Source organism: Myripristis murdjan, chromosome 5 (genome assembly GCF_902150065.1).
Source record: "Myripristis murdjan chromosome 5, fMyrMur1.1, whole genome shotgun sequence".
Taxonomy (NCBI): Eukaryota; Metazoa; Chordata; class Actinopteri; order Holocentriformes; family Holocentridae; genus Myripristis; species Myripristis murdjan.
The window spans coordinates 18,894,454-18,921,738 of NC_043984.1; the positions used below are offsets into that span (position 1 = coordinate 18,894,454).

At 41.8% G+C, this 27,285-nt stretch overlaps 1 protein-coding gene across 2 annotated transcripts in view; it reads left to right on the top strand.

The window, feature by feature from the left end:
- srgap3 (SLIT-ROBO Rho GTPase activating protein 3) overlaps positions 1–27,285 on the top strand; it is a 68,405-nt gene that overhangs the window by 35,568 nt on the left and 5,552 nt on the right. Inside the window, exons 5-18 of one of the 2 annotated variants that reach the window (XM_030052031.1) lie at positions 7,461–7,646; positions 9,502–9,630; positions 12,135–12,356; positions 14,401–14,502; positions 15,338–15,535; positions 16,308–16,392; positions 19,192–19,219; positions 20,227–20,329; positions 21,315–21,375; positions 21,991–22,068; positions 22,211–22,345; positions 23,391–23,496; positions 24,729–24,956; positions 25,414–25,487. In XM_030052031.1, coding sequence (XP_029907891.1) covers positions 7,461–7,646; positions 9,502–9,630; positions 12,135–12,356; positions 14,401–14,502; positions 15,338–15,535; positions 16,308–16,392; positions 19,192–19,219; positions 20,227–20,329; positions 21,315–21,375; positions 21,991–22,068; positions 22,211–22,345; positions 23,391–23,496; positions 24,729–24,956; positions 25,414–25,487 — 1,735 coding nt within the window. Of the gene's footprint in view, positions 1–7,460; positions 7,647–9,501; positions 9,631–12,134; positions 12,357–14,400; positions 14,503–15,337; positions 15,536–16,307; positions 16,393–19,191; positions 19,220–20,226; positions 20,330–20,816; positions 20,848–21,314; positions 21,376–21,990; positions 22,069–22,210; positions 22,346–23,390; positions 23,497–24,728; positions 24,957–25,413; positions 25,488–27,285 lie in introns of both variants that reach the window. The other variant, XM_030052032.1, reaches the window with a different exon arrangement.

A 27,285-nucleotide genomic window follows, 5' to 3' on the forward strand; every position in this document is an offset into this window, starting at 1 on the left:
GGCAATTGTTAAGATGAAATGGAACATTGCATTTCTCTCCAAGTCGGACACTTTCTGAGCTCAAATCACTTCCACATTGAAGGAAGTTCTGGTGGCATTACAGACTAAAAAGTCTCTAAAAAATGTTAGCTCTGTTAGTTCTTTGTGGAGAAGGCTGTGAAATCTCTTTCTGCCTTACACATTTCTCTATCTATCTCTATCTATCTCTATCTGTCTCTATCTATCTATCTATCTATCTATCTATCTATCTATCTATCTATCTATCTATCTATCTATCTATCTATCTATCTATCTATAAACTACACAGACATGAGTTTTTATTGAGGGAAGCTCGGTGCCAAAGTCTGGATGAGTTCCAGGCAGCTTCAACCGTCTTCTGCCCCCTGAAGAGAAAAAGAAGAGATGGCAGAGCAGCCTTATATGACTTATTCATCCATGCAGTATGAGGAGAGACAAACTACCAAAGGGCATTGCTGGCATCTCCCTCTGATTGTACCATCTGTCTGTTTGGACTCCACAACAGTAAAGTGTTAGTGGATGTGTGTACAATTACCAGAAATGCTGATTGGCTAATTAGATTCATTCTCATTTTCAAAAGATACTTTTATCGGTCAAACGCTTTTAAAAGCTGAAGAGTCCCTCAAAGCCTTAATGCATTACACACTTCACGTTTAGAAATGTGAAAGCAGCTGCAAATCGCCTATAGTCTGTCTCCCGATTCGTATAAAGAAACTGTTCAGACAAATTCAGAGTGGCATGAAGATGAAGGGTTCACACCAATTTGATTCTTTATCCTACCGCAATCCTTCTGTTTTCCTTTTTTTTTTTTTTTTGATACTACTACCCCTTCTGGTTCAGAAAATTATTTCCTCTCATGCAGGTGCTGTCCATCAGCTGTAGTCTGTGCATTGTGTTAATGTGTTAATGGAAAATTAGCTGGGGACATAAGGTGGTGCTTTCTCAGTCGGTTCTTTGAAGTCAGCTTGGTGTATCCTGGGCCTTAGAGGAGCACAGCAGGGAACAGGTCATCATCCTAAACTTCTAACACATTCTCGTTTTAGCCATGGCATAATTAGACTTGGTTCACAAATTAGCCTGTCTCTGACCGATCCAAGATCCTGTGTGATAACTTTAAGTGGCTCTTAGATTGTCCCTCTTCTCATGATCAAGTTGACCTTAACTGTAGTCATGCTCAAAACCTCTGCTACCACTTACTTTACAACAAATACAGTGCAGCCCTGCGATGCATTGTGTTGATGAAGTCTAGTTCTTTGTGAATACAAAAAGAAGATTGTGGGAGTTGTGTGAAATTTCACAGCTGAAGAGCAGATACTGTAATATCCCTTGTGCTTTCTTTTACTACTGTAACTAGATACTGCCCAAAAAAGAAGAAACATTTCATTATCAACCTTTAAATCTTTGTTTGCCCGCTCTCAGCAGCCGTTGCACTTCATTTATCATTTCCATAATGTGGGCGTTGTGAAGGCCTTTGAGGCTGTAACAGTGATTAAGGGCTATGTAAACAAACTTTGCTTTACTCGACATGATATGATTAGCAAGAAAGGACTTTCCCAAGTGCTTTAAACCATGGCAAAGTTTGACAGTGTGCTAGCATATAGAGTAGCAAAGCGTCTCACCCGTGACTAACTAACTTGAATTTGCCACTCGATGACCTCAGAGCTGTTGCCAGTAGGACTGCAGGGAAGGAAAAAAATCCTCAGTATCAATTTTGTCGTTACCACACCCTTGTTAGGCATTTTTTCCCTGCAGAAACATCAATAGTGTAGCAACATGGCCATTGCCTTGTGGTATTGTATAACAGCTTTTATTGGCTGCCAACAAAACTAATTTTGTTTAAAGAAAACTGTGAAATCCCATTTGGTCCTCTAGCAGCACAGGGAGAGGGGTAAGGGAGAGATTTAAGGCTGTGGGGTAAAGCTATTGTTCAAACATTGTTTAAAGAGTGCTGCTGCTGCAGATGCATTAGTGTGAGAGTGAAGATCCTGGTGTCTGCATCGTAGATTATGAGTACCAAACCTAAAATGAGAAATAGCAAGGAAGATCTGAAAAAATCACAACAATTCAAGAGCCAAACAGGGCTTATATTTATGCTTTTCAAATGAAATTCACATTCATCCCCAGCAATGTCTTTCTATAAAACAAAGAAAGGATATCTAATACCAAACCAATTCACAGTCCACTGCATCATTTCTTTTTTTCTGGCATAACTCATTGCATCTATAAACCTGCCCTGAATCCTTTCGTATGACCAACAGTTTCATCACATGGAATCAAAAATAACCAGATAACTGATATTTTGCTGAAGAGAAATCTGCCCTGATGCATGTTTTTACTCGTACATGCACATCTCTGGCACATAAATCCAAATAGAAATAAAACTAATATTTTCATATTATACCACATGCTAAAATACACCTATAAGTGTTTCACAGGTCAAGCATCAAAGTAGAGACAGGTTGACTTGTGATTACAAAAGACATATGCAAACAAATGAACAAACAAGCAAAAAAGAAAGAAAACATAAGAACATATAACAATAACTGTCTCATCATGTCTCATAGTTTTATATTATTTCATTACGGCCACTTCAACTCCACGTAGTTTATCCTAACGGCAAGCAAACAGATACTCAACCTCCCACCTGTCTTGAAAACACCTGTTTTCCCCTTTTTGTTTTGAGGTTGAGACATTTCTTAGCTAGCTAATAACTGTCTTGATGCAAGCAGTCTGATGATGATGAGCTCATCAGCAGGAGGAGGGGGTGGGGGCGGCACAGGTGTTTAGTGGTGTTGATATCACAGGATGTTGCGGTGCATGTTGGGGTTAGTATTATCCTTGTTTTATCCTTGTGGAAATTTGGAACCACACCTGTATAAATATAAAAATTAAAAGTCATCTCGTGGGACGGATATAATTGTGCCGCAGGCCTGATCTGGCCCACGGGCCCTGGGTTTGACACGTGATCTAAACTGTCCGATTGTCACATCCTGACTTGGGCTTTGTACAACATGGTTATGTGAAATGGCAGTTTACAAGGTTCACTGAGAGAAGTCCTTCATTATAGATTAATGAATGCACCAGGCTGTACTGCTGCTGGTGCTGTGTGTGTTACAGTGGATTACACAACACCATTGTTTCCTGCATTGTGGACCTAACTCATAAATGGGCCACAGTTTATTTGCCTCCTGAGCGCTGTGTCTAACGTGCTGCAGAGTAACAGTAACAGTGGGCGTGTGGGAGTGTGGGCTGGGGGGTTCACTGTCTCCTTTCTTGTTCATTGTGTACACCTCAGACTTCAGATTTTACTGTGGCTCACACCACCGCCACCTCCAGTTGCGTCAGGCAGTGCAAGGAAAACCATCTGCAGCTATCACTGAAATGTAGGAAGTGGTGATGGTGGGTTTGCAACAGACAATTGTCACCACTCATTATGAGGAGATGGAGAAATGCCTGGGGTTTTTCATCAACAACAAGCTGGACTGTTCTTGATATCTTAGAAGCAGTGTACAAAAGAGATCAAAGTAGACTTTCAAAATCTTGAATGTACCAGAATCCTCTACATGTTCTGTCAATCAGTGGCAGCCAGCCCACAGTTGTGCTGGGTAGGCAGCAACAAGACAGTGGTCAGCCTGCAGGCAGCAGCGGAGGGACTACACCAAACTATATCCTGGACAACATCCAGAGCACCTTCAATCTCTGCCTCATCCCCCCAAGGTGCAACACAGAGCACATTAGGTGTGCCAACAGACTCTGCAACACTTCCTATCCAAATAACCCCCCTCACCCAGAAGCTCGCTGAAGCAGGATGTCTGTACAAACTGTCCTGGAGCACATTTTGCTCTTCTATAGTCCAGATTTGCAGTGTTTTCCCATTTGGGCATGTTTGTGTATGGTCTCTGCCTTTGTGTTGGCACGTATGACATCTTATTGCTGATGATATTAAAAAAGACAATAATGTTGTTTTTTTTCACAATATCTGCTCTCTGAATGTTTTGAGGTTCCATCCAGAGTGTTATGTCCATTAACAAATCAGCTTATCTTGTACTTGTTGTATACATTTCACACTGTACACATTCTGCATTCCTTCTTTCTAGTATTGCTGGTATTGCTAGTATTGCTGTTATCCCCGCTTGTTCTCATAGATTGCATTTAAAAGATTGTACTTAACATGGTCTCATGTAGTTGTTTTCAAGCTGGGGGTCTGTGGGACCCTCAGGGGTTACTGAGGATCATCTAAGGTTTCCTCGGAAAACAAAAGAAATACATGTTTAAATATATGATTTGGTAACACTTGGGGTAATGTTTGGGTCCATTCCATTTTTCAGTATTTTCTAGTTAACAACAGTTTGGCAATTTATTCAAGAAACTTAGCTCACAAAAAACAACCTCAGATTAATTCAGCTTCTCCACATTTGCATAAAACCTTTAGCTGTGATCTGACTCATTTTGTTGCTTTTGCTCCAGTTATGTTTTACTACAAGCGCCCTTTTGCTCATTGTAGAATTTTATTAAGGGTCAAAAAGGCAATGTTGAAATTAATACTGAATTGAAACACCGACTTTTGGCGGTGCATGTGGTTTATAATGGGGAGTAAATAAACAATTCTGTCACTGTTGATTTTCTTTATGGAGTTAAACAGCCACAAGCTGTTCTCAGCTATACACACGTCTCCTGTAGACACAGCTGAGGCTCAGTCTTCCTGCAAATTACTTTGTGTCTTTAGCTGCAGGTCCTGTAGTCATATGGTTCAAAGTGGGCTGGGAATCTAGTGTGTTTTCAGGGGAATTTGAAAGAAAATGTTGTGGCAGCCTGGGGAGGAACGGTGTGTTAGCCTAGTTTCTCTCTACTGAAGTCGCTACTTCTACCGTCAGTTTTGTCACTATCAGGACAGACTTGTGTTTCTTTCTTTCCTTTTTGCTTGTTTTATTTATTTTTTTTTTACTTTGAAGTGATCCCCATAACTCTGTTATTCTTCTGTTATTCTTGTTGTTTTAGGAGTTGCAGTGCAGGAAAAAAGGCTGCAGAGGAATAGTACTTATGGTACAGGACAGTAGATAAATAGTCAAGTGTTAGTGCTTGTAAATATTTCTATCACAGAGTAGGAGGTCAGTGGAAATTGTTAAGATTGTGGTTGCAAGTTCATGTCTTTGTGACCCACTGGGAAGCATGTGATTTTCTTAAGCAGTTTTCCTACATAAAAGGAACCATACTGCTTAAGTGCAGCACCCAAGTGAGTATTACTTACTTAACTACAGGAAACAAGAACAGGGAAACAAATAAATTGCCATTTATGTTGACTGTCTAGCATCCTGAATGGGCTCCAAAAATGTGAGGCATGTTAAAATGCAGCTCACATCTGGGCTTCCCTTTACGAGGCTTAAGAGTGGGCAGCTAAGGCTAGAGCACAGGGGAGAGACTCAAGCCCTCCACAGCGGGAGAGCCCCTCTCACCGGGCATCTGGGACGAGTTAAGAATGACACAGGAGGCCGCTGTCTCGTTTAACAAGTCTTCTCTAGGACGTCTGTCACTGGGGTCTTGTCATCACCAAAGAGGAGTGCGAGGGCGGTGGGCTCCTGGAGCGGAGAGGTAAATGCAGACGCCACAGAACAGTTCTGTCACTGCCACACGAAAGGGCTTGAAGTGGACAAGCCCAAGGTGACGAACAGTTCACTGGGTGCTGCAGATTTGACAAGTGTGGCCCCAGTTGAACAAAACCACAAAGCCCTGGGCCCCTTCAATTAACCCTCCACTTAAAATGTCATTCAACTTGCAGTGATGTCTGTGTTTTGTTGACAGCAACATATTGACTCACAGTTGAGCCACAAAAGGTGACCCTCTCTCACTGCCTCTAACATTGCTGACTTCACTAAGGCGTGCTTGTTTGATGTTTCATGACTGTGCATTTTTCTCATTCACAGTTAGTTTCCATATTACAGTAAATCCCGTAAGGCATACAAAATCGCTAGTGCATTTCAGAATTTCAATTAAATGTGGGTTAACTATCCAAAAGTACTTAATCTCCAAGAGAAAAAGCTGCTCCTGAATGAAAACTAACCTCTCCTCCCCGACATGATAATTACAACCAACAGCACAACATAATACAGGCATAATTAATTTAATTGGTAGCTGGTCAGTAAAGTGCATTATTTAATCAGATGGTCTGCAGTTTCTCTCTCTAACTGAACATTTCTTTTGGATGTCAATTTGGGAATTAATGCAGCAGTGACATCACAGCAAGTCCTAGATGTGTGTGTGTGTGTGTGTGTGTCTGTATTTATGCATACTCATGCCTCACTATGTGTGCCCACATGGGTATATATGTGTGCATGTATGGGTGGGTGGGTGGGTGGGTGTAATGTGTGGCTGTGTGTGCACACATAGGAACACATGCATCTTCCTGGTATGCTTTTGGGGGGTCAGCCAAAGAAACAGAAACCAATAAAAATTTAGTCAACAGTGTAGCACAGATAATATTTATCCAGTCTCACAAGACAATCCATCATTGAGTGTGGAGTGTGGTGAGTTTCTGAGAGGATCCATCCACCTTGAGTCAGGTTTTGTTTGTCTGTGAGAGAGGCTTTGTTAGTGTCCTAACTTCACTTTTCCCAGCCCCAGCAGTGGCCCACCACTGCATATTCATGGACGGCCCTGATGAGAATACTAATGATGTGTTCCTGTTAGTTGGCTGGTGCCTCACCAGTGTGGGCTCCAGACAACACCCCCTGCATTATTGAAAGCATAATGAGTCTATTCACTATTTATGTGTTCATAGAAAATATTGAGGATGTATATAAAACATGAAAATAAATGTTTTTCAATGTTTACCAAAGTGGCACATCAAGAGAATGTTTCCCCCCTTATTTGCTTTGGTTGTTGGGCTGTATTGATGGGATTCTGGTATTCTCTTATGTCATCTTATTTATCAGCTCATTATATCACTGTAAAAAATAAGATGATACTTAGAAACACACAATTTTTTTCTTCATCCAGAGTATGCCTGCATGAAATTTTATATTGCAATTCAGATAATTTTTGCTATTTTAGTGGAAGTGATCATTTTTGCATAATAATTTGCTTTTTAACTCGAAAAAATAGTAAAATGAGTGTGATGTGATTTTTTTTTTTCTGGAGTCTGCACTAAACCATCTTTTTTATTTCTAAAAAATGTGATTTGTGCATGTACGCTCACATTTAACCTTCATTAAAAAAACTGCATCTGCTGTGATTTGAACATTGCACTTACCCTGTAATTTTGAGATGATTTTGATTAATTGTGCAGCTGTAATCCAGAGCCATGTTGTTAAAAATCCCTCATTAATTCAAATATATTTGTGAGCACCGTTTATTTGCTTGGGAAATTAAAAACTCACTGCAAGCATTAAAAAGGGGTAAATCTCCTGATACTGATGAACGTCTTGCATTCTCTGCTTGTCTTGCAGGTGATGAAGACGTACCACATGTACCACACTGAGAGCATCAGTGCAGAGAGCAAGCTGAAGGATGCTGAGAAACAGGAGGAGAAGCAGTTCAGTAAGTCAGGCGATCTCAACGTTAACCTCCTGCGCCATGAGGACCGGCCTCAGAGACGCAGCTCTGTCAGGAAAATTGAGAAGATGAAAGAGAAGGTGAGTACGACTGATTCTTAGAAAGTTCACACACACACACACACACACACACACACACACACACACACACACACACACACACACATGCACGCACGCACACACACATACATACATACACATACACACATAGCTCAAATCAGCTTCAGTCCTCTCGCTGAAAACCCTCAACCCCCAGTTGGGCGCTAAGGCTGTCTAAGCCCTTTAAGCAGTTTCTCCTATGCTGTGAATCAGGAAGCTAGTAGAGTCGTGTATTATGGATGTAGAGCCAGCTCTGTCTGTTGTGTATCAGCCAGACAGAGCAGTAAGATGCTAGAGACTCCCTGGAGTGTGGATCTGCCACCAGACACACATTGAGACAGCAGCAGTATTCAAGGTCAGTGACCCAGCTGTGTGGGTCCTCTGGTTCCAGCTTCTGCACAGCTCCAATTGGTGTCACTTCCTCTCCCTGCTCAGCACTGCTCCTCCAACACTTGTGCACACAGTGTTGGGGGAGCAGTGCTGAGCGCACGGTACTTCAGATACACACATGCATCTTTCATTCTGGATTTTCATGTGGAATTTCTTCATGCAAATGAAACCCCATTATCTCTCAGGCGCAGGGAATCAAAAGGCTGTCAGGCGGACTGCTTTCTTCCCTCCTCGGGCTGCCATCCACTGAGATGCTGCCTGGCATGGGAACTGAACACTATTTATAACTTGGTGTAGCAATGAATATTCTTTTTTCTCTGTGCCCTGTGACTTGTTTTTTTAGGGTGCTGAAGCTGTCTCATTACTCTATGTGCAAACAGGTTTAAAGGAGAGGAAGGAATCGCAAAATAATCTCTTTTCTTCTGATCTACTGCTGAAATTTGCATAATAATGGATGTGTGAAATTGAAAATAAATTCTCCATGTACAGTGAATTGTGTAAATAACTGAAATAATGAGCAAATGTCTCAGCCTTAGACTAGGATGCTTTTGTCACGCCTCAAAGAGCAGCCCTGCTTTTTTGTGCCATGTCTCAATCGGTGGGTTGCCAAAGTCAATGAGGGTAAATGGTTTTTGTCAATACTGTGAAGTCTCAGTTTGCAAACATTCAATATTAATGAAACAGGGGAAGGTATTTGCTCTTTCTTTTTGATGCAAAATGTAATAATGGAGGCCCTGGCAAGACCAGTTTGTCCACTTAATTGGCGTGTGACCAAAATACCGTATTATCTATTTATATTTTATAATACATATTCTACTTAAATGTGATGGAAAGTATTACATTTCAACTACGTTTCAACCACTAATCCATTTTCTGGATTTTTGTCTTGTCTTCCCAGTCATGAACAAACGTCTTCACTTGACGACAAATGTAAATGGCAGCAGATTTAAACCACAAACACACACATTTGACACCTTTGGGAAACCTGGAGGGAAAACTGAATATAAAATGTGGTTTATCAAACTTGAATTTACATTTTTTATTGAACTTATTATAGCATAGGCTAATTATTTTAGGAATTGTGCATGACTCATATTGTTTAAATTAACATTTAAAAAAAAATATTGCATACACCCTGCAGTACTGCCACGTACCCCATTTGAGAACCACCGCACTAAAGCACAAGCCTCTTTTATAACTGCTTCTTTGTTAACAAGTGTTTGGAGACAGAATAGAAATTGAATGCAAGCCTGGCTGTGCCATTTAACATGTTACTATCTGTTTCCCCAGACCTTTTCCCTGCCATCTTTACCTCTGTGTTGGACCCAGAGCTTGAGCTGCTTACTGTTGCTGTTAATGAGCATATACTCAAACTCTCCCTATTGCTTAATTTTCCTGCACTAATGGTTTTTCCTTTATCTGTCCTGTCTCTCTTCTCCTTCCCCAGAGGCAAGCCAAGTACTCAGAGAATAAGCTGAAATGCACAAAAGCCCGGAATGACTATTTGTTGAACCTGGCAGCAACAAATGCTGTTGTGGCGAAATATTACATCCATGACGTCTCTGATATGATTGATGTAAGTATGCGATAGGCACATGTGTTTGTTTACATCTCTCAGCTGAGATTTCTGATGTTGACTTAACACTGCAAAGCTGCCGCTTTTCTCACCATCTGTTCCCGTCTCTTTCACTCTCAGCTTGTTAGCTGTCTGTTTCCAAACTGCTCTACTGGTCTCAATAAATGTATTTACCTCCATTTTCTGTCTTAACTTCTGCATAGCATAGTAACACAATTTGTTAGGGTGGTAACTGACTGGCTGATGTACGAATATAGTCTAGTCATGCTATGCAGTACCACCCAGCTGGCGCTTCAAGGATATTTTTGACTGATGATGTCAAGGGACTTCATCAGTGTTGACGGAAAGGATGCTTTCTGCTCGGTCTCCTGCTCCCCTCTTCCTCGGTCGTGTCCTCGTTCATTTGTTATTGGTGATCGGTGCTTCTGGGAGCTTTGCTGAGCTGTGCGCAGACCGCCTGTCCTTGTGCTTGCTTGCCTGTCACTTTCACCAACTCGGCTCTGCCACGCTACAAAGCAAAACACAAGACATTACAGAAATGTGACCCAGGATCATTCACACACGCCAGTCTCAGTCAGTTGCCGGATAAAGGCTCTGCATAATATGGAGGCATGAATGTGTATAACATGGTGGCTGGTGAATTTTAAGCTTGGAGTTACTTTTCACCTGCTACCCTGTAGAAAAGGTGAGGATGGAAATTTTATTTTAGACATAATCATTACAAACAATCTTTATCTATAGTGAAGCTGGGCACTTAAGATATCATATCAATGACCAGCTCACAACTATGCTACAGCTCATGGCTGTAACATACAAGCAACTTTTCATGTTGTGGTTTGATTTCCTCCAACTTGGAGAAACTGCCCTCAAGTTTGCTTATCTCTTGCCATTTCTCCTCACTGTTGCCCGTCCTGGTGGATTAGATGGAGTGCTGGACATAGCTGGGCACAGGGAGTTCCATACACAGGCCCTGATTCATGGCTATCCCTGCCCCCCTTTGATTGGTGACTTTAATGGGGCTGTTGGCTCCAGTGTCTGGCTACTGAAAGGGCCATGTCATCTCAAATCCTGCTGAGCTGCAGGGAATGGGATTGTGAGCATGACTGGTTTGGCTGCCACAAGCGGGGAAGAGGAGGATAAGGTTCCGTTTGTCATGTCAGGGCCTCTACCGACCGCACATCAAAACAGACATCTGTGCAGTAAGAAGTTAGCTTTGTCAATCAGCATCATTGACATTAAGTCAGATTTAAACCAACAAGGCAGTAAATCCTGCTAGTGCTCTGCCTGCCTGTGCTTTAAAGATAGCGGGACTTTGACTAGAACTGATGAATCGACTCATTACAGTCAGTTAATCAAATTTAGAAGCTGTGAGATATTTTGGTGTCCTGCGATGAGGGAGGTTGGTCAGTTGTGTCTGAATGAGAAAACAGCTAGCCTAAGTTTGTGACTGAAAGATAAGATTGATGAGGTGTCACTTAAATGATCCCTGTTGAGAAATGGCATTGTTGCTGTAGCAAATAGTGATTACCAGGATATAGCAAAGATAAATACACTGTAGACAAGAACATTGCAAATAGGGGTTACATATTACACTGCATACATGGTACACATACACATATGCAACTGACAATTTCAACACTAGAATGCAATTAAAAATATGCAAATATGGATATATAATATGCATTATATAACATATGAGAAGAATATGAGCCATATTCACATTAACAGGTCACAAGCTTGCAAGTTTGAGTTCCCAGACTGGCTGTGGACATCTGGGTGGTTGGGTTTGAATAAGAAGCACTCGCCAGTATCTTAGGAAGTACCATCTATGTTCCCTTTTGCAAGGCACTCAACCAAATCTGCTCCAGTGGAGCTGCTCAGCTGTCAGCGGTGGCCAGGTGTGAGTGTCTGTGTGTGACCTTCCTTCCCTCTGCTTTTGCTTAATTTGCCTGTTTCAAAAAGGGATAATTTGACTGTTATCACATATTAAGTATTTAGACTACTGAGCTGCTCTGAGTGAATGGTGCACTGGGGTTTGAACACCAAATTAGGGACTACTTCCTCAGTGCTAAAGAGCGTTTACTTAGTGATTCACCGAGTTGTCAGTAGCCTCAAGCTCCCTCGAAACCCCCTCACTCCTATGCTCTTAATTAGGTTAGTTTATACATCTCTATGTGATGTGGCACTGTAATTAGCGTCGGTGTCCTACTGTGTTAGCTTCTGTAATTATTTGAACCTCACTTCCATTTCTGAATTGTAACCTGTCGCAGGACTTAAATTGGGATTTAGTCCATGAACAAGGTCTGGTGACGATGATGAATTAGGCAAATTGTACAACTGCTCACATGCTCTCACTCTTCCTGTTACATAACTTCAGATTGATTTCTTGAATTATTCAACATGGAATATTTTTCCTGCTTTCCATTTTCCCTGTAACGAACCCAGTAGCACATCTACTGAGTTTATTTACTGGTTATTTATTAGATATTTTTCCTCCTTGACAGTGCTGCGACTTGGGTTACCATGCAAGCCTGGCACGCACCTTCAGGACCTACTTATCTGCAGAGTACAACTTGGAGACGTCACGCCATGAGGGCTTGGACATTATAGAGAATGCCGTGGACAACCTGGACTCCCGCAGTGACAAGCACAAGATCATGGATATGCATAACCAGGTGTTCTGTCCTCCTATGCGCTTTGAGTACCTGCCACACATGGGAGACGAGGTGAGAGGCTTTGAATACTGCAGCTTTCATTAATTATTTGTTGATAGTTTGACACTGATACCACTGACTTTGAAATTCTGGTGTTTGAAATAATGTATCCTTAAAGCAATGCTCATTTTGGGGATGGATCATGTGGGGCAAAATACCCTAAAATACCCAGACTGAGACAAGATGTTCGATACCATTTTCATCTCTGTATGTCTAGCAGTTTGGTTCCTATGGGTAGCTAAGCATAAAGACTTGAAGTCTATGGTTGATAGCCCATAATGTAATATGTGTCTTTCAAATACACATCTTAGATTTAAAAAAAAGACATTGTAGGAGAAGTTAGATGGTGGAACTGTAACTGCTGAACATATTTATCCTTCCATTAATCGCAGTGATCCATGCACCGCTGAAGGTATAGGAAGATTCTGCACAAATTTACTTCTCCTAAAACAACTTTGGTTGTGTTTTTTTTAAAAGGTCCCATGGCCTGAAAAAAGCATTTTTTGTTGTTTTTGCATGATAGGGAAGGTCTTGGGGTCACATAAATACTGTCCCATACGTTACACCTATGATAAATGGAGAAGTGCACACAACCCGTTTTTTGAAACTGTCCCTGTAAAACGAGCGGATTGCACTTCTGTTAATCCTTGACGCCAAGGACGGTGACTCTGCTCACAGCACCTGCATCCCCAGGCAACAAGCTACCAAGCTAGCGAACTTAGCCAGTACCCCTCCGCTCCCAGGGCAACAAGTTCACCACATATTTGACAAAAATAACTTACCATTCTGAAACATCCTGTAATAAACGGATTTGAGGTGGTTCGGTGTCTCCTGCCGTCTGTGGTTCGGGATCGGAGTCAGGCTCCAACTAGGGTGGCCATTTCCACAACACCAAAAAGGGGGACACTTTGGGGGGTGGCGATGCGGGCCCGGGGTGGGGGGGTTGGGGGGGTGGCGGTGGGGTTGGGGGTCGAGTCAGGTCCACCAGTGTTAATTTCACACTGGTGGCAGCGCAGGAGGAGAAAAACTAACGCGCATCCAATTAATGCACTTTCTGGATTGTAATTTAAAAGTCTATGACGAAAAATATGACTGATATCGATGTACAGTCCGGGCCAGCGTTGCGTTCAATTGCAACTCCAAAAAGGAGGACAAATAAGCCGGACAAGGCATTTAAATTCCGGACTGTCCGGCCTAAATCCGGACGTATGGCCACCCTAGCTCCAACACATACGGTCGTATAACATCACACTCAGGGTCCCGGTGTCACGGGTCCCGCAGGGTTTTAGTCCAAATTTGCTCGTCTGTTGGGCTAATTTCAACGCTGACTGTTTTATCAACCCTACACAATACAATGCCGAGGTCGTCTGTGGTTTGGGATCGGAGTTGGCGTCAAATACGTGCTCTTGTATAACATCACACTCAGCGGTAGCCATGACAATCTTACATAAGATGATAATTCGTTTTCGACAAGTTTTCAAGAAGTTACTGTATCTCTTTGGCTCTGTTTTTCTCTCGCTCAATATGGCCTCACAATATGGCGGCGTGCTACTGTTTACGTCCCAGAATGCATCACACAGTGACTTTGGTTGATTGGCCCGACCATATGTCACTCAGAAAACAGTCAGCCAATCAGTGGAGAGGGGCTGATTCTCTCTTCTGATTGGCTAAACGAACCGTGCTGCCAGAGCTCCATGATAAAGGCAAGAAAGAGGAGCTGTGAAACTATATTTAGCAGACCACAGGTTCTCAAAACCACAAATGCATCTTGCTAGGGATATCAGCAGTTAAAATAAAACCCTGGAAAAGTGTACACCTTGGGGCCTTTAAATTCCAAAACATGTTTTTCAAATACACGATACACATACACATGATATACATGTGTACGTAAGACAGCTAGGAGCTAGGCTAACGACTCCCATAGACTCAGTCTGGGCAAGTCGGACAAAGGATGTTTTGCCCAAAACGATGGCGTATTCCTGTAGGCTTTAAAAGGATTCATTGGGTCTGTTCCTTTGCATTGCCTGTCCGAAATTGCCTGTTTCCTCCTCCTCAGGTGTGCCAGGTGAGCGCCCAGCAACCTGTCCAGACTGAACTCCTTATGCGCTACCACCAACTGCAGTCTCGCTTGGCTACTCTGAAAATTGAGAATGAGGAGGTGAGGAATTATGATGGCTCCGTGTCTGTCCTGCAACCCCCACACACCACCTTCATCACCCCTCCCCACGCCCACCCCACACACAGAAAGCCCTGTCTCCATTTCCCCAGAGGAGCACCACACGCCATCTGTTCTCATTGCAATTACACTCGCAATGACCCTTCCTCCCCGGAATCTGGAAATATATTTAGGCTCTGATAGCACTGGTGTTGGGTTTTCTATGAAGTTACTTCTGTGATTTTTCTATTCTTTGATGAGGAGAAAGCTTCTTCAGTGAGTGTAGCAGACATGAGGGTGCAAATAGAGGCGATAATAACCCCGGCTTGACAGACCCTTGCTGTGCCAGTGGCTCTGCCTCTTCCCTGTCCCTGTGTGTCTTGTGTACTGATAGATAATGGACCAATCGTGCCATTACTGGAAATGAGCTATATCAATCTCAGCCCTGAACAAAAAGCCACCCTTCAGTAATTTTACATACAGCTTATATTTTTGTGAGACTCTCTTCATTTCCAGTTCTTAGTCTGATGTATGTCTAGCCTGTGGGCTGCCCTGAAGCTATCTTAAGAAGTGAAAAGGCTGTTTGATGTCATTTTAGTACAGTCCAAGGTCATTTACTGTTTTTCTTTTAAACTTAATATTTGACATGGATTTGCTGGCACTGTGAATCACTCATACCTGCCCTTGATAATGCCATCTGCAGCTTCTGTTACAATAAGGCCTTGTAACAATAACCTTTCTCTTCATGAGGGAGAAAGAAAGTATGACTAAGATAGAGTAACAAATGATGGTTCATTCATCATGCCCTCTGGTTTCTGCATTCTCCCCATTCGTACAGGTGAGAAAGACCCTAGATGCCACCATGCAGACGCTGCAGGACATGCTGACAGTGGAGGACTTTGATGTGTCGGACGCCTTCCAACACAGCCGCTCCACTGAGTCCATTAAGTCTGTGGCCTCTGAGTCTTACATGAGCAAGCTGAATGTAGCCAAGAGGAGGGCCAACCAGCAGGAGACTGAAGTATTCTACTTTTCAGTGAGTTTTCATCTGTTTTGATCCATCCATTGATACAGGTTCAGGTTCAGAAAACTTTATTTTCTATGACAAGCTTGACAGAAGATTGTCTTTAGCATTTTAGGAGTTTCGGATTCCTAAACTGAATTTAAGATATTGTACTGCACTGTTTACACACTATGCAAAATTGAAGGTCGATGGAAGTGAGGATGATTTAGACTCAACTGAAAAAAAAAAAAAAAAAAAGATTCCAGAAAGGAGGAATCAAATAAAAAATTCCATTGGTGTTTTTTCCCTGTCTGGTCATTAGTTTATCAAGTTGATAACTCTGCTGTGCTTGCTGCAGCTGATAACAAGCAAGCTTTGACAGCTGTGCCTTTTAATGTTGCTATGGTTACAGGTTGCTTAGGGATTGAGTTTAGAATGGTGATTAATCTTGAGCCCAACTATGTGTGCAATATGCAGTTTTAGTGCATACCTGCCGGCCAATCAGAAAAGAGTATTCACCAAGACCATTGTACATGCATATAATTTATCAACGACTCCTGCTGATGATAACCATGGAGACTCAACCATCGAAATTTGTGTTCATTCCATGTTTTTTTGACAATTGACTCTAAACAGTCCTGCATAGTCCTTACATAGTGCACCTTTAAAATCAAGCTGTCAGCCATAATTTCTTTGAAAACAGATATGTAACCAGAGAAAGGACAGATTGCATTTGTGCTGATTTGAATGTCATTGACTTGTTTGTCTGTGCCTCTATTAAATTCGGCCTCATCTGACTTTGTAGAAATTCAAGGAATACCTGAATGGCAGCAACCTCATCATTAAACTGCAGGCCAAACATGATTTACTGAAGCAGACTCTGGGTGAAGGTAAGGGCCCTCTCTCATTATGTTGTCTTTGGTGTCTGTGGTGTCTTCTAATGGCAGACACCTCAGCTAGTGTTTGTTCCTTTAATTATAACCCACTGAGACCTGTCACAGGTCTGGAAAATAGCTGCCTTCAGGATTATAATGGTGCAGATCTTATCCAATAAAAAACAGTGAATGGAGCAGAGGAAGCGACACAGGTGCTTGCTGTTTCAACAGGAAGGAGAAAAGAAATGAGAGTTAATATTCAAAAGGAGGGCTGTCACAAAAAAAAAAAAAAAAAAATAGGGCCCGCTTTTTGTTTGAGGTATCGATTCCCCATTCTGCTTAATTCCACTGGTTAGAAAATGATCTGGTTAGTCTCGATATGGTATAGCCGCAAGGTGGGCCCTGGAGGATCGGGGTTCCATTTCCAAGAGAAACATGCTCCCTCTGGCACCTCCCCTCCCCGGGGGTCCCCTTGTCACCTCAGCCATGAACAGTTTACGCCCAATCAATCAGCAGACCCAGACCAGGCCCGTTTCAGCAGCTGCTCCTGCATGAGGGGTTTGCCTAATAGAAAAGGGCATCAGGCGCAGACAGCTGAGGCCATACAACACACATGGCACACACCACCTCTGCATGTCTCCAGATTTCACATTCACGCATGTCTTATTGACTTATTTACTTTGCTTTCGCTTATTTACCTCAAAATAACAAGTCCTTCTGTTTCCTTCAGAGCTGTTTGGCAAGCAGCTGCACTCAAACTGTGAACTGTACACTCATATGCGCTCAAATTTTATTTCATGTCAATCTGGCACTCAGCTGGACAGATCTATTTGTACGACCGCAGAGTACGGAGCAGCTGACACTGTGTATGAACATGGCATATGGTGTCTCCAGGTACCACCCATGTTTAATTATTCAGATGATCAATCAGGGCTATATTTTGCTCATTAGCCCTTTGCTTCCTACCCAAAGTAGAGTGTATGTGTGTCAATGTGTGTGGTGTGAGCATGAAACAGGCAAAAATAGATGAGATTGACCATGGAGAGTGCCAAATGGAGCTCTCAGCTCATTTTACTATATAGATTAATAAAAACACAATGCCAACATGGGTACCAGATGATAGATGGTGCCAACATGTCTGCCAATGTGGGAAACCCCTTGTTTCACAGATCGTTTCACTCTCCAGCTCTCTTGTTCAATGAATTACATTTATACTTGTCACATGTGATTGTAGAATAAATGTCTTTTCTAACTTGAAGGCCCTTTGCCATTTTTGGATATGAAACTAAGGCAAAATCAATGCAGACTTTTTGTTCATGCTGGAGAACCTCAATGTAATTTTGGGGTTTGCTGGCTAGAAGAAGACAGGACTATCACTCAGTGTAATGATGGGAGGGAAATGTGATGTTTTTTCTTTGCATGAATGTTCCAGGGATGTGTTCCCATCTGCCAAACTGATGTGGAGAGAAATGGGCTTTCACTCTTTTCTTTCTGTCCATTGTTGTTGGAATGAAGAAACAACAATGTGGGGATGCCTTTGTGCCGTTGTTTCTTTTTGTACAGTGACTCTCCTCCAGTTGACAAGTCCAGTCGCTGCTAGACAAGGACGCCTTCTCATTCCCAGCCCATAAAGCTGTGCTCAGTGGTCTTTTAGTTGACTTCATTTACGAAGTCAACTCAGAGCTGTTGTTGTCACTATGGGTGCAGCATTTGCAGGATGTGTGAGTTATCCTGAATTCTTCAACTCTATCAGTGGAGTAGTCATTTCTGCATGGCCAAGCTTTATTCAAACTCACATTGCAGAGATTTATTTTAAAGTGGAGATCCTAAGGTTTTCTGAACTTTCAGAAATGCCCTGCTGAATTACAGGAAAATGAGTCTTAAATATTGCATGACATATAGATATTTTTTATTTGATTTGATTTTCTATTTGATATACTGTAATGCTATAGCCTTAAAACAATGGCAACTTGGGTTTGAATATTTCCCTCAATAAAACTATTCAGATACAATACAAGATACCATTGTTTTGTGGCAACTGTATTGTTTTGTGGAATTACCATCAATATAAGAGTGATGTAGCTTCAATGAAGCATTGCAACCAGCAGGTACAGAATACGTATGTGACATTGTTGTCCAATATGGAGAAAAATGTTGTTGTTGTTGTTGTTTTTTTAACATTAAAGCTAGTTAAGGGGACATTTAAAGGAACATCAGATTTTAAGGGGATAAGCAGAAAAAAGAAATGCCTCAACAAATGCCCAAAGGACACATTCTCTAATTTGCAAACCCAATACAGCTGAATTTATATAATAATTTATAATTTATATCATTTATATATTTATATAATGCACGTCCATCATAAATGCTCACAAAGTGTGTGTCTGGCATTTGTATATGAACATGTGCGTGTGTTGTTCACATAACAAAGGGCTCAGTGAGCCGGCACAGACATCGCTCAGTGTCACCAGTGTTAGATGACCCCCGCCCCCTCCTCCACCCCTCCTGGACATATACACACTCCAGCTCCCATCCGGCTGCTTCACCCCCAACCTTTTTCTTTGCTCTGAGAGGAGGCCTGTGCCCCACAGGGACCTCTAGGTCCCCTGAGGTTTCTGCGACGACTGCTCAATAGCTTTGTCCTACGAATGGTATTAGCACTGCACCATTCATCTCTCTCTCAATAGCTATGTTGTGTTTTATTAAAGCCCTCAGTGGGTTAGACACTGGAGCAGGGCTAAGTCTGTATGATGTGTACTGTAATTATACAATTTATTTTATAATGTTATTTCCCTCTTGTTCTTCTTTCCACAGGGGAAAGAGCTGAGTGTGGAACAACGAGGTAAGATCCCCTGTGATAAGAAAGCTATTTCTGATTGCTGCCTTTCAACCACAAAGCACCTGCTTATTGCAGTCATTTCAAATTAAAAGCATTTCAAATTTCATTGTCAAAGGGAAAGGAGGCCAAAAGCAAATGTAAAATTTTAATTTTATGCAAACTGGAAATAATACATTTGACTGTATCACTATAGCTTTAGATAAATTACTGCAGTGCTCAATATCATATAGAATGTAGTCACAAATCTGTGTAAAAAGGTATTTCTGAATGATGAATGGTTTTGCAATTATGGTTGTCTTTTCCAGTAATAATCTGGATGTTCTACATGTTTGTGCATATGCGTGTGCATGTTTGTGAACGAGTGTGCATATGTGCATGCGTGTGTTGTGAGTGCTAAATACGGTACCTTTAGAGTTTTTTGCATTTCTTTTATAACATCAAGTCTATACATTTTTTTTTTCCAGAACAAATTATTCAAAGTTCCTGTAGTTTGTTAGCTTTGGATTGTCTATTTAGTGCAGACTGTTGCCGTCTCCCACTCGGCAACTTGCACTTCAGAGACAACCTGAAATATCAGTAGGTGGGCTTGATTTTATTAGCCATGTTAATCACGCTCTCTTGCAGGCATGCATCAGAGTCATTAACCTGTGCTGTGTTCTCAGTCAGTTGAGAAAATTGTTTTATCGGAAATCCGAGCTCGGACTGTTGTGCAACCCAACCTCTTAGTACTAGTTGGGGGTTAATTGCAGGGCAGATTCATTAGGTTTTTATAATAAAAGACCTATGCAGTGAAACATCTCCCTGTGGTTTATTCTCAGCATTTAAATAAAGATCACTCACTTTTTCCATCCCACACACACTTCCTTTACCTAACCTTAACAGAGGATTTTTTTTACTGCTCTGTTTTCAATACTGTTTTTTTTTTCATGCCTGCATTTCAACCTCCATGTTCTGTTGTAGTGTTTTACAGAATATGGTGTTTTTGTTCCCCTTTGTCCATCATTTCCCAGGCCCCCCACTCTCCCCCCTAAACCACAGAAAATGCGGAAGCCTAGGCCACGCTCCGTGTATAACCATAAGCTGTTTAACGGCAATATGGAGACCTTCATCAAGGTACCCTCTGGTGGTGGTATATGACTGCACAGCCCATGTGAAGCTGAAGGGGAAGGCAACTGCAGCCTTCCCTCTCATTCTCTCTTCCTTACTTTCACCTTCTGTTCCTCCCTCTTCCAGCTGCCCTTGATCCTGATATAATATCTTTGTTTAACCTCTAATCCTCCTCCACCCCTCCATGGTTCTGCTTGTGCAGACATGGTGCAATCAGCTGTCTTCTTTAGTACACTCCAGAGCAATTTAACGTCTAGGGCTTTATTCTTGAACCCAGTCCCTTTTTGTATGACTGAGAGACAGGAGACAGCGGTGGGTCTGCCTTGCCCCTCAGTGCACCTAACCCTTGCTGCGTCCCTAGCTGTCCCATCGCCAGTCCCTGTGCCTAGCCTTCTCTAACTTCCAGAGGAATCTGTCATCTGAGCTTTCCTAACTTTGTGCTTCTCTGCCTCCCTTCCTCTGCTTCTCCTTGCTCTGCTGCTTTCTGTCCCAGAGGAAGAAGGAATGCCCGTACACGCATTCAGGTACCTCTATTGGGGCACAAAAGGCCTACTAAAACACCTAGACTAATGGTGGTAATATGCTGACTTCTGCTCCCCCTCTCTCACAGCTGCATGCTAGTGTTCCTCGATTGTTTGTTTTCTGTGACATTAGGTTATGAATAACAGTTGCTATTATTTTTTAAATTTATACTGCTCATGAATTTTTCTAAACATAGATGTTTATGAGTCGTCAGTACTATTTTTTTTTTCTTTTCTTTTTTTGGTGTGCTGCAGTCTTAGGCAGCTCCCTGTTTCCTCTATTTATTGATACAGATTTGCACAAGGCAACTGCTATACATATGTATTGAAAAGTCAATATGTTTAATCCCCTATCAAGACATTGCATAGTTTATATCAGTGTAAAATTTTTCAGCAAAACTATGGATTGGTCTTGTAGCTGTGTATTACTTCCTTGCCTTGTCCACATTATTTATATAATTTTCTTTCAGGATTCAGGTCAACCAATTCCACTTGTTGTTGAGAGCTGTATTAGATACATCAATCTCTACGGTAAGTTTCACAGTAGTTTTTGTGATGACTACTGTACCTCTGAATAGAAGGGCAGAAAAAGAAAGAGAACAATGGACTACTTGGCAAACTCTTCAGCCTCATAAGAAGTGACAGCAGCTATAGGAAGAGATAATCTGTTTCCATAAATAGCCCCAGGTACAGAGGCTGACCTGCTCCGCTTTTGCACCTCATTCTCTGCAGCTCTCAGCTTGCTGCCAGTGATATGGCGAACACATCACACATAGAGAGTCCTGTAGGTCTTTGTTTAGTGAGCCCCCCCCCACCATCCTCCCATAACTCCTCCCTGTCTACCTTCACATCTGTCTTCAGCCCGTTGCTGTAGCCTGGAGCTTGCAGGCCTTTCCCCTGGATCTGGACCTAATGAAACTCCAGAAAACTGATTAGGAGCTCTCTAACTGAAACCATATGCTGCAGCCACACTGAGGGGCCCTCTCCTGGAAAAAAAACGCATCTCCCTTTATGACTAGATTACATTTCCTGCTCTGTGTTGCGTGTTTCCAGTGGGCTTTCATGTAGCGGGCATCAGGGTGGGAAGATAATGCTATGGCCTGACTCTGAATCTCTGAATTCTGGGTTGTGTTTCTGTGCTTTCAGGACTGCAGCAGCAAGGCATATTCCGGGTGCCTGGATCACAGGTGGAGGTCAATGATATTAAAAACTCATTTGAGAGAGGTTAGTCACTGTTTGTCTTGCAGTAAGTAATGTCAGATGGTCTTATGATCTCTCTCTCATGTTCACAAGCACTGAACTTTAACAATATAAGCCCATACAACTAACAGGACACTTTATTGTTTTGGAATTTTTTTTTAACCAGGTGAAGATCCCTTGATAGATGACCAGAATGAGCATGACATCAACTCAGTGGCAGGGGTGCTGAAGCTCTACTTCAGAGGGCTGGAGAACCCACTGTTCCCAAAGGAGCGCTTCCTGGATTTCATCTCTACCATCAGTGAGTAACGTATTGTAGAACAGCTAACACTATAGGACACAGCATTATTCAGTGTCACCATAGCTGTGAGCAGACCGGCCAAAGAGTGCAGAAAAAAACAAACCATCCAGTTTCTGCAGAAATTCTGCAGTGCTTTGCTGAAGGAGAGGGAGGTATGCAGCGCAGCACATGGAAACAATCTTAACACCAGGGCTCTCTGCCTGATATTTAACAGAAACCCAGGAGGAAGAGGAGAGCGCGGGCCACATCAGGCTGTCGTGTGTGCAGTCAAACCTTTTCCCCCCTGTTCTGAATAGCTCGCTCACTCAGTTTGCCACAGGGCTCTGGTGAAAGGCAGGAGGGGGCATCTATTAAAATGTCAAATAATAGTTTTTAGAACATTTCCTGTCAAAGATAGTGGATAAAAACAAAAATAGCAGACTTAATTGTGAGAGTGTGGCAGCATCTATCTGACACCACTGTCCAATCCATTTGCCCTGTCATTTGCTGCAGTGGAAATTAGACTATATTATTCTTAACTGAGAGTGTCTTCTTGTTAGAAAAAACAAAACAAAAAAACGAGTAGGAAATCAGTCAAAGTTAGTTATTTTGACAAAGAGGCCACTCAAATGAGCCACACAAACACTTTTTCCCCCCAGATAGTGTACCATGATTTTTCATATATGGACAAGACTTTAAAATTTTGGAAATCTGGTTAGATGTTGGCTACAAAAAATGCATCCACTAGTAAATTTGTCAAATTTTCCCATTCATACCAATAACCACAAATGGCAAACCTACACACACTGAACTTTCTGGCTTGCCATGCCACTCTGCTTTGTCTGCTGAGGCTTTTTCTCCTGATGGCTGCTGTTATGTCAGGAATTAGGCAGCACATTTGTATTTTATTGGCTATCTTTGTTTTTGCTGTAGCCTCATTTCCATGAACATTTCCTCGATGGGGGCTTTTTGGTTCTTTATTTTAGAGGACAGTGGTATTATTTGGTGTGTTATGTTTTTGCACATCAGTATTGTTATGATCCTCTGTTTCCCCTGTGCGTTTCAGAGCTGGAGACTGGAGCTGAGAGAGCGCATCATATCCAGCAAATTATTGTGACTCTTCCACGCACCATTATAATCGTCATGAGATACCTTTTTGCTTTCCTCAATCAGTGAGTTTGATGTTGAATGACATTACACCTCACATCACAGTTCCAAGGTTATAAAAAACACTGAAGTGAGTTTATTGTCTCTGCTGACAGCAAAGATCTTATGAAACTAAATAGTAAATGTTGTCTTTCATGTAAATTTTAGAGTCTCATGGGGTAAAGCCCTGCTGGACAATAAATCAGACAACTCCGGAATAGCTGCAATCAGATGCCTAGACAATTTTCAACAATATACTGTGCAGACTAACATCCTATTTATTACTAAACCTGTCTGCGGTGCTTTAGTCATTATTTATGGGCCCGGAAACCCATGGCACTCTGAAGTAATATACCTGTCCTCTTTTAATGGACGTTATTAATGGGTTCACCTGCAGAACAAAGAGTTTGATTTCATATCCCAAGTTGTACTCTGCTGTTTTATGCAGCTGCCGTTGTTGGAGCTTTTCCAGCTGTGGCTTTACTGCTCTACTTCAGCTTGTTGACATGTGCCAGGGTTGATTATGACTTCTACGTAAAGAAGATCACAACATAGATTGACGTGGCTAACAAGAGAAAATTGCAGAATGTGCTAGCTAAGTTGATTTTGTGTAGGAGTTGGGGTCAGTCAGAGTCCTTTCTGAAAACTGTCCGACTAAGCTGTGCAGCGAGGCTCATAACAATCTTTCAGCGTGGAATTCAGTTGAAATTAGTGATACTGTAAGAGGTAATTTTGCTACATAATAGAATTTAGTGACATTTCAGGACTGATAGTCCTCTAGTTAATTATGTGATGCACACTGCACCACACTGTATGTGCAGCTACAATAAGCAGTCCTGGACAGAGGAGTAAAACTTTTCCCGTCTTTGAAAAACAATTGCATGGTACAGCAAGCTACTTAATCCCCAGCTACACCAGCAGAGCTGCTCAGTGGCAAACACTAAACGACTGTTTGAAGAGTCCATTTGCAAAAACGTAAAAATGTCATTCCTTGAAGGAAAAAAAATGAATTGACTGCTGTATGTAATGCTTCACATAAGGTGTTTTATGAATTCACAATCCAACCTTTAATTGCAAAAGCCCATACTGCATATGCATTATCTTACTAGAGTGATTTTTTTGCTTGATATTATCTGTAAAAAAAAAAAAAAAAAAAGGGCATGGAGTAGATAAAAGAATAAAGTATGCTGCTTAAAACACACACATGCTCATTAAACCTACCAAAAATTAATGTTTGCATACATTTCCCCTGTCCCAGTCTGTCTCAATACAGTGATGAGAACATGATGGACCCTTACAACTTGGCGATCTGTTTTGGTCCAACACTGATGCCCATCCCGGACGGCCAGGACCCCGTAGCCTGCCAAGCACATGTTAATGAAGTCATCAAGATGATCATCATCCACAATGAAGTCATCTTTCCCAGTCACCGTGAACTGGACGGCCCAGTGTACGAAAAGTGCATGACTGGAGGAGAGGAGTACTGGTAGGTTTTGGCTACACCAGATGGTGAAGCCATTGGTACAATATATATACATTTATACCTGCGGCTATAGTCGTACCAACTTAAACTTTTTTTTTTTTTTTTTTTTTTTAAGAAAGGCATTATAAATGTGACATTCTATCATCTAATTTCAACTTTGAAGATGCTTAACATTCATAAACCAAATATATATGGTTCATTGTCTTTATATCAGTGAGAGCTTACCTGAACTCCTTAACCATGTACTAAAAGCTAAAAAGAACCGACATTTGTTTACAGATTTGGTTTGTAGATTCAGTTAATGAATGTTATGGATCAGTAACTTGAATCCTCTTGCATTTTATATAAATGGTGCTCACTGTTCCCATTTTTCTACTGAAGGAATGTATTTACATCCCTTGTCCCAAAGCAGATGTTGCATTATTTACAGTATTAACCCTTAGCCGACTCTCCCCTGCAGTGACAGCCCCCACAGTGAACCAGGGACCATCGATGAAGCTGACAATGGAACTGAACCACACACCAGTGATGAAGGTCAGTGCAGTGACTTCTCTGTCCTTTAAGTCTTTATCTGTGTTGTCTTCTTTTCTTCTTTCCTTTGTCATTACAACAGTCAGGCAGTGCTTAAACAATTAGTCGATCAACAGAAAATTAACCAATTATAGTTTTTATGATACAGTAATAACTTTAATAATTTATCAGGTGAATATACCATAGCTTGTTACATTTTCACACATACTAAATTTATAATGTTAAGTCATTATAAATTCAATACTTGGGGATTTTTTGGCTGCAGATCATACCAAGAAGGCCATTTCAAAATATATGCTGGGTATTATTTGTAACATTTATAAACAAAGTGATTAGTTGTTTAATGGAAAAAAATGACAGATTAATTAACATAGAAAATAATTGTTATTTGCAGCCCAACATTTAGGCATGTTTTTCTTTTTTATGGCCAATATGTCATGTCTGCCCCCAGTTCACTGTGAGCAGCAGACCTCAGCATTCTCATGGAAACAGCTCTGTGAGTCTGGTTGCACTGTAAACCGCATCAAGCCCAGAAATCAGTGAAGTCATGCTTATCCCTGATTAAACTGGTGGTATATTTTATGTGTTAGGATTATATTTGCACACAAAATGCTGATAGCAGTATCACAAAAGCTGTTGTTGAGGAATATAAAATAACTTTTTTGATACTGTACGGTTGTTTGACGATTCAAAGAGGATCTTATCAAACCAGTTTCCGTCTCGGCAAATAGTGTTACGTGGATTCACATGGGAACATGTGTGCTGTGATTTTTAGAAGGCTTTGTGGATGAAAGAGCCTTAAGTGTCGGCTGACCTTTTTCATTGAGTGCTTTTGACTGAGAGGTGAGCTAGGCATGTGCTGCAACAGCTTATAGTTGCAAAAGGCTTATGTGATGTTTGAAGCTGAAGGCACGTTGAGTAAACACTGTTGGCATGCTGCACAATCTCTTTGATCTGTCTTTTTTTAAGTGTGTGTGTGAGTCTTTCTATTTCTCTGTCTCTCCATCTCCCTCCTCCCTTGCTCCCTCTTTGTTCAGTGTTAGTAAGCAAGTCCCATGAGACTTTCTCCTTTGTGCAGTGTTTTCCCAATTCTCCCTGGAGCTATGACAGAATATCTGGGCTAGACACAAAAGCCAAAACACAGGTAACGCAAGGAATAATATCTCCTGTGCCATCAGTGAAAAATGAATGGACAGGTCTTCAGTGCAGTGTGGTGGGCCAGATTGGAGTAACCATATCTTAGAGCTGTATCTGTGCTGATGGCCATGTTTGTAAGGAGTGCTGACACTTTTTCCAGGGCTCTTATTTTGTAGGCTAAACAAAGGCTGATTGCCCCCTGTAGGCCCTGCTCTAGAGAGGTGACATTTAGGGGTGCCGTGCTGCACTATAGTCTCTACAGTCAGTTTGTTAGGGATCCTCTGGGAAAGGAGCAGCCAGGCCTGAGGCGACGCTGCGCAACACAGCCCTCGTCCAGGAAATATTTTTCTGGGACTTAAAACAAACTTACTGTTGTCAAATCTAGAGTAAAAAACAACTGCCCTGTGGTAAGGGTGCCATTTCTTTATTTAATACTTTTCATTCATAGTTTGATACTTTTCAGTGACAAAATGAATAGCCAATTTGAACAACACTGCCCTCACCAACCCCCATCCAAACCCACCACCTCCCCTCTCTCCTTCCCTCCATCTCTCCTCCTCCTTCTCCTCTCCATCAGTAATTGTCCTCCCTGACAGCTTTTCTCACCCCCCACGCCCCCAATAGGAGTTGCAAGTGAAACAGATTGGTCTTTCCGTTTGAAAGG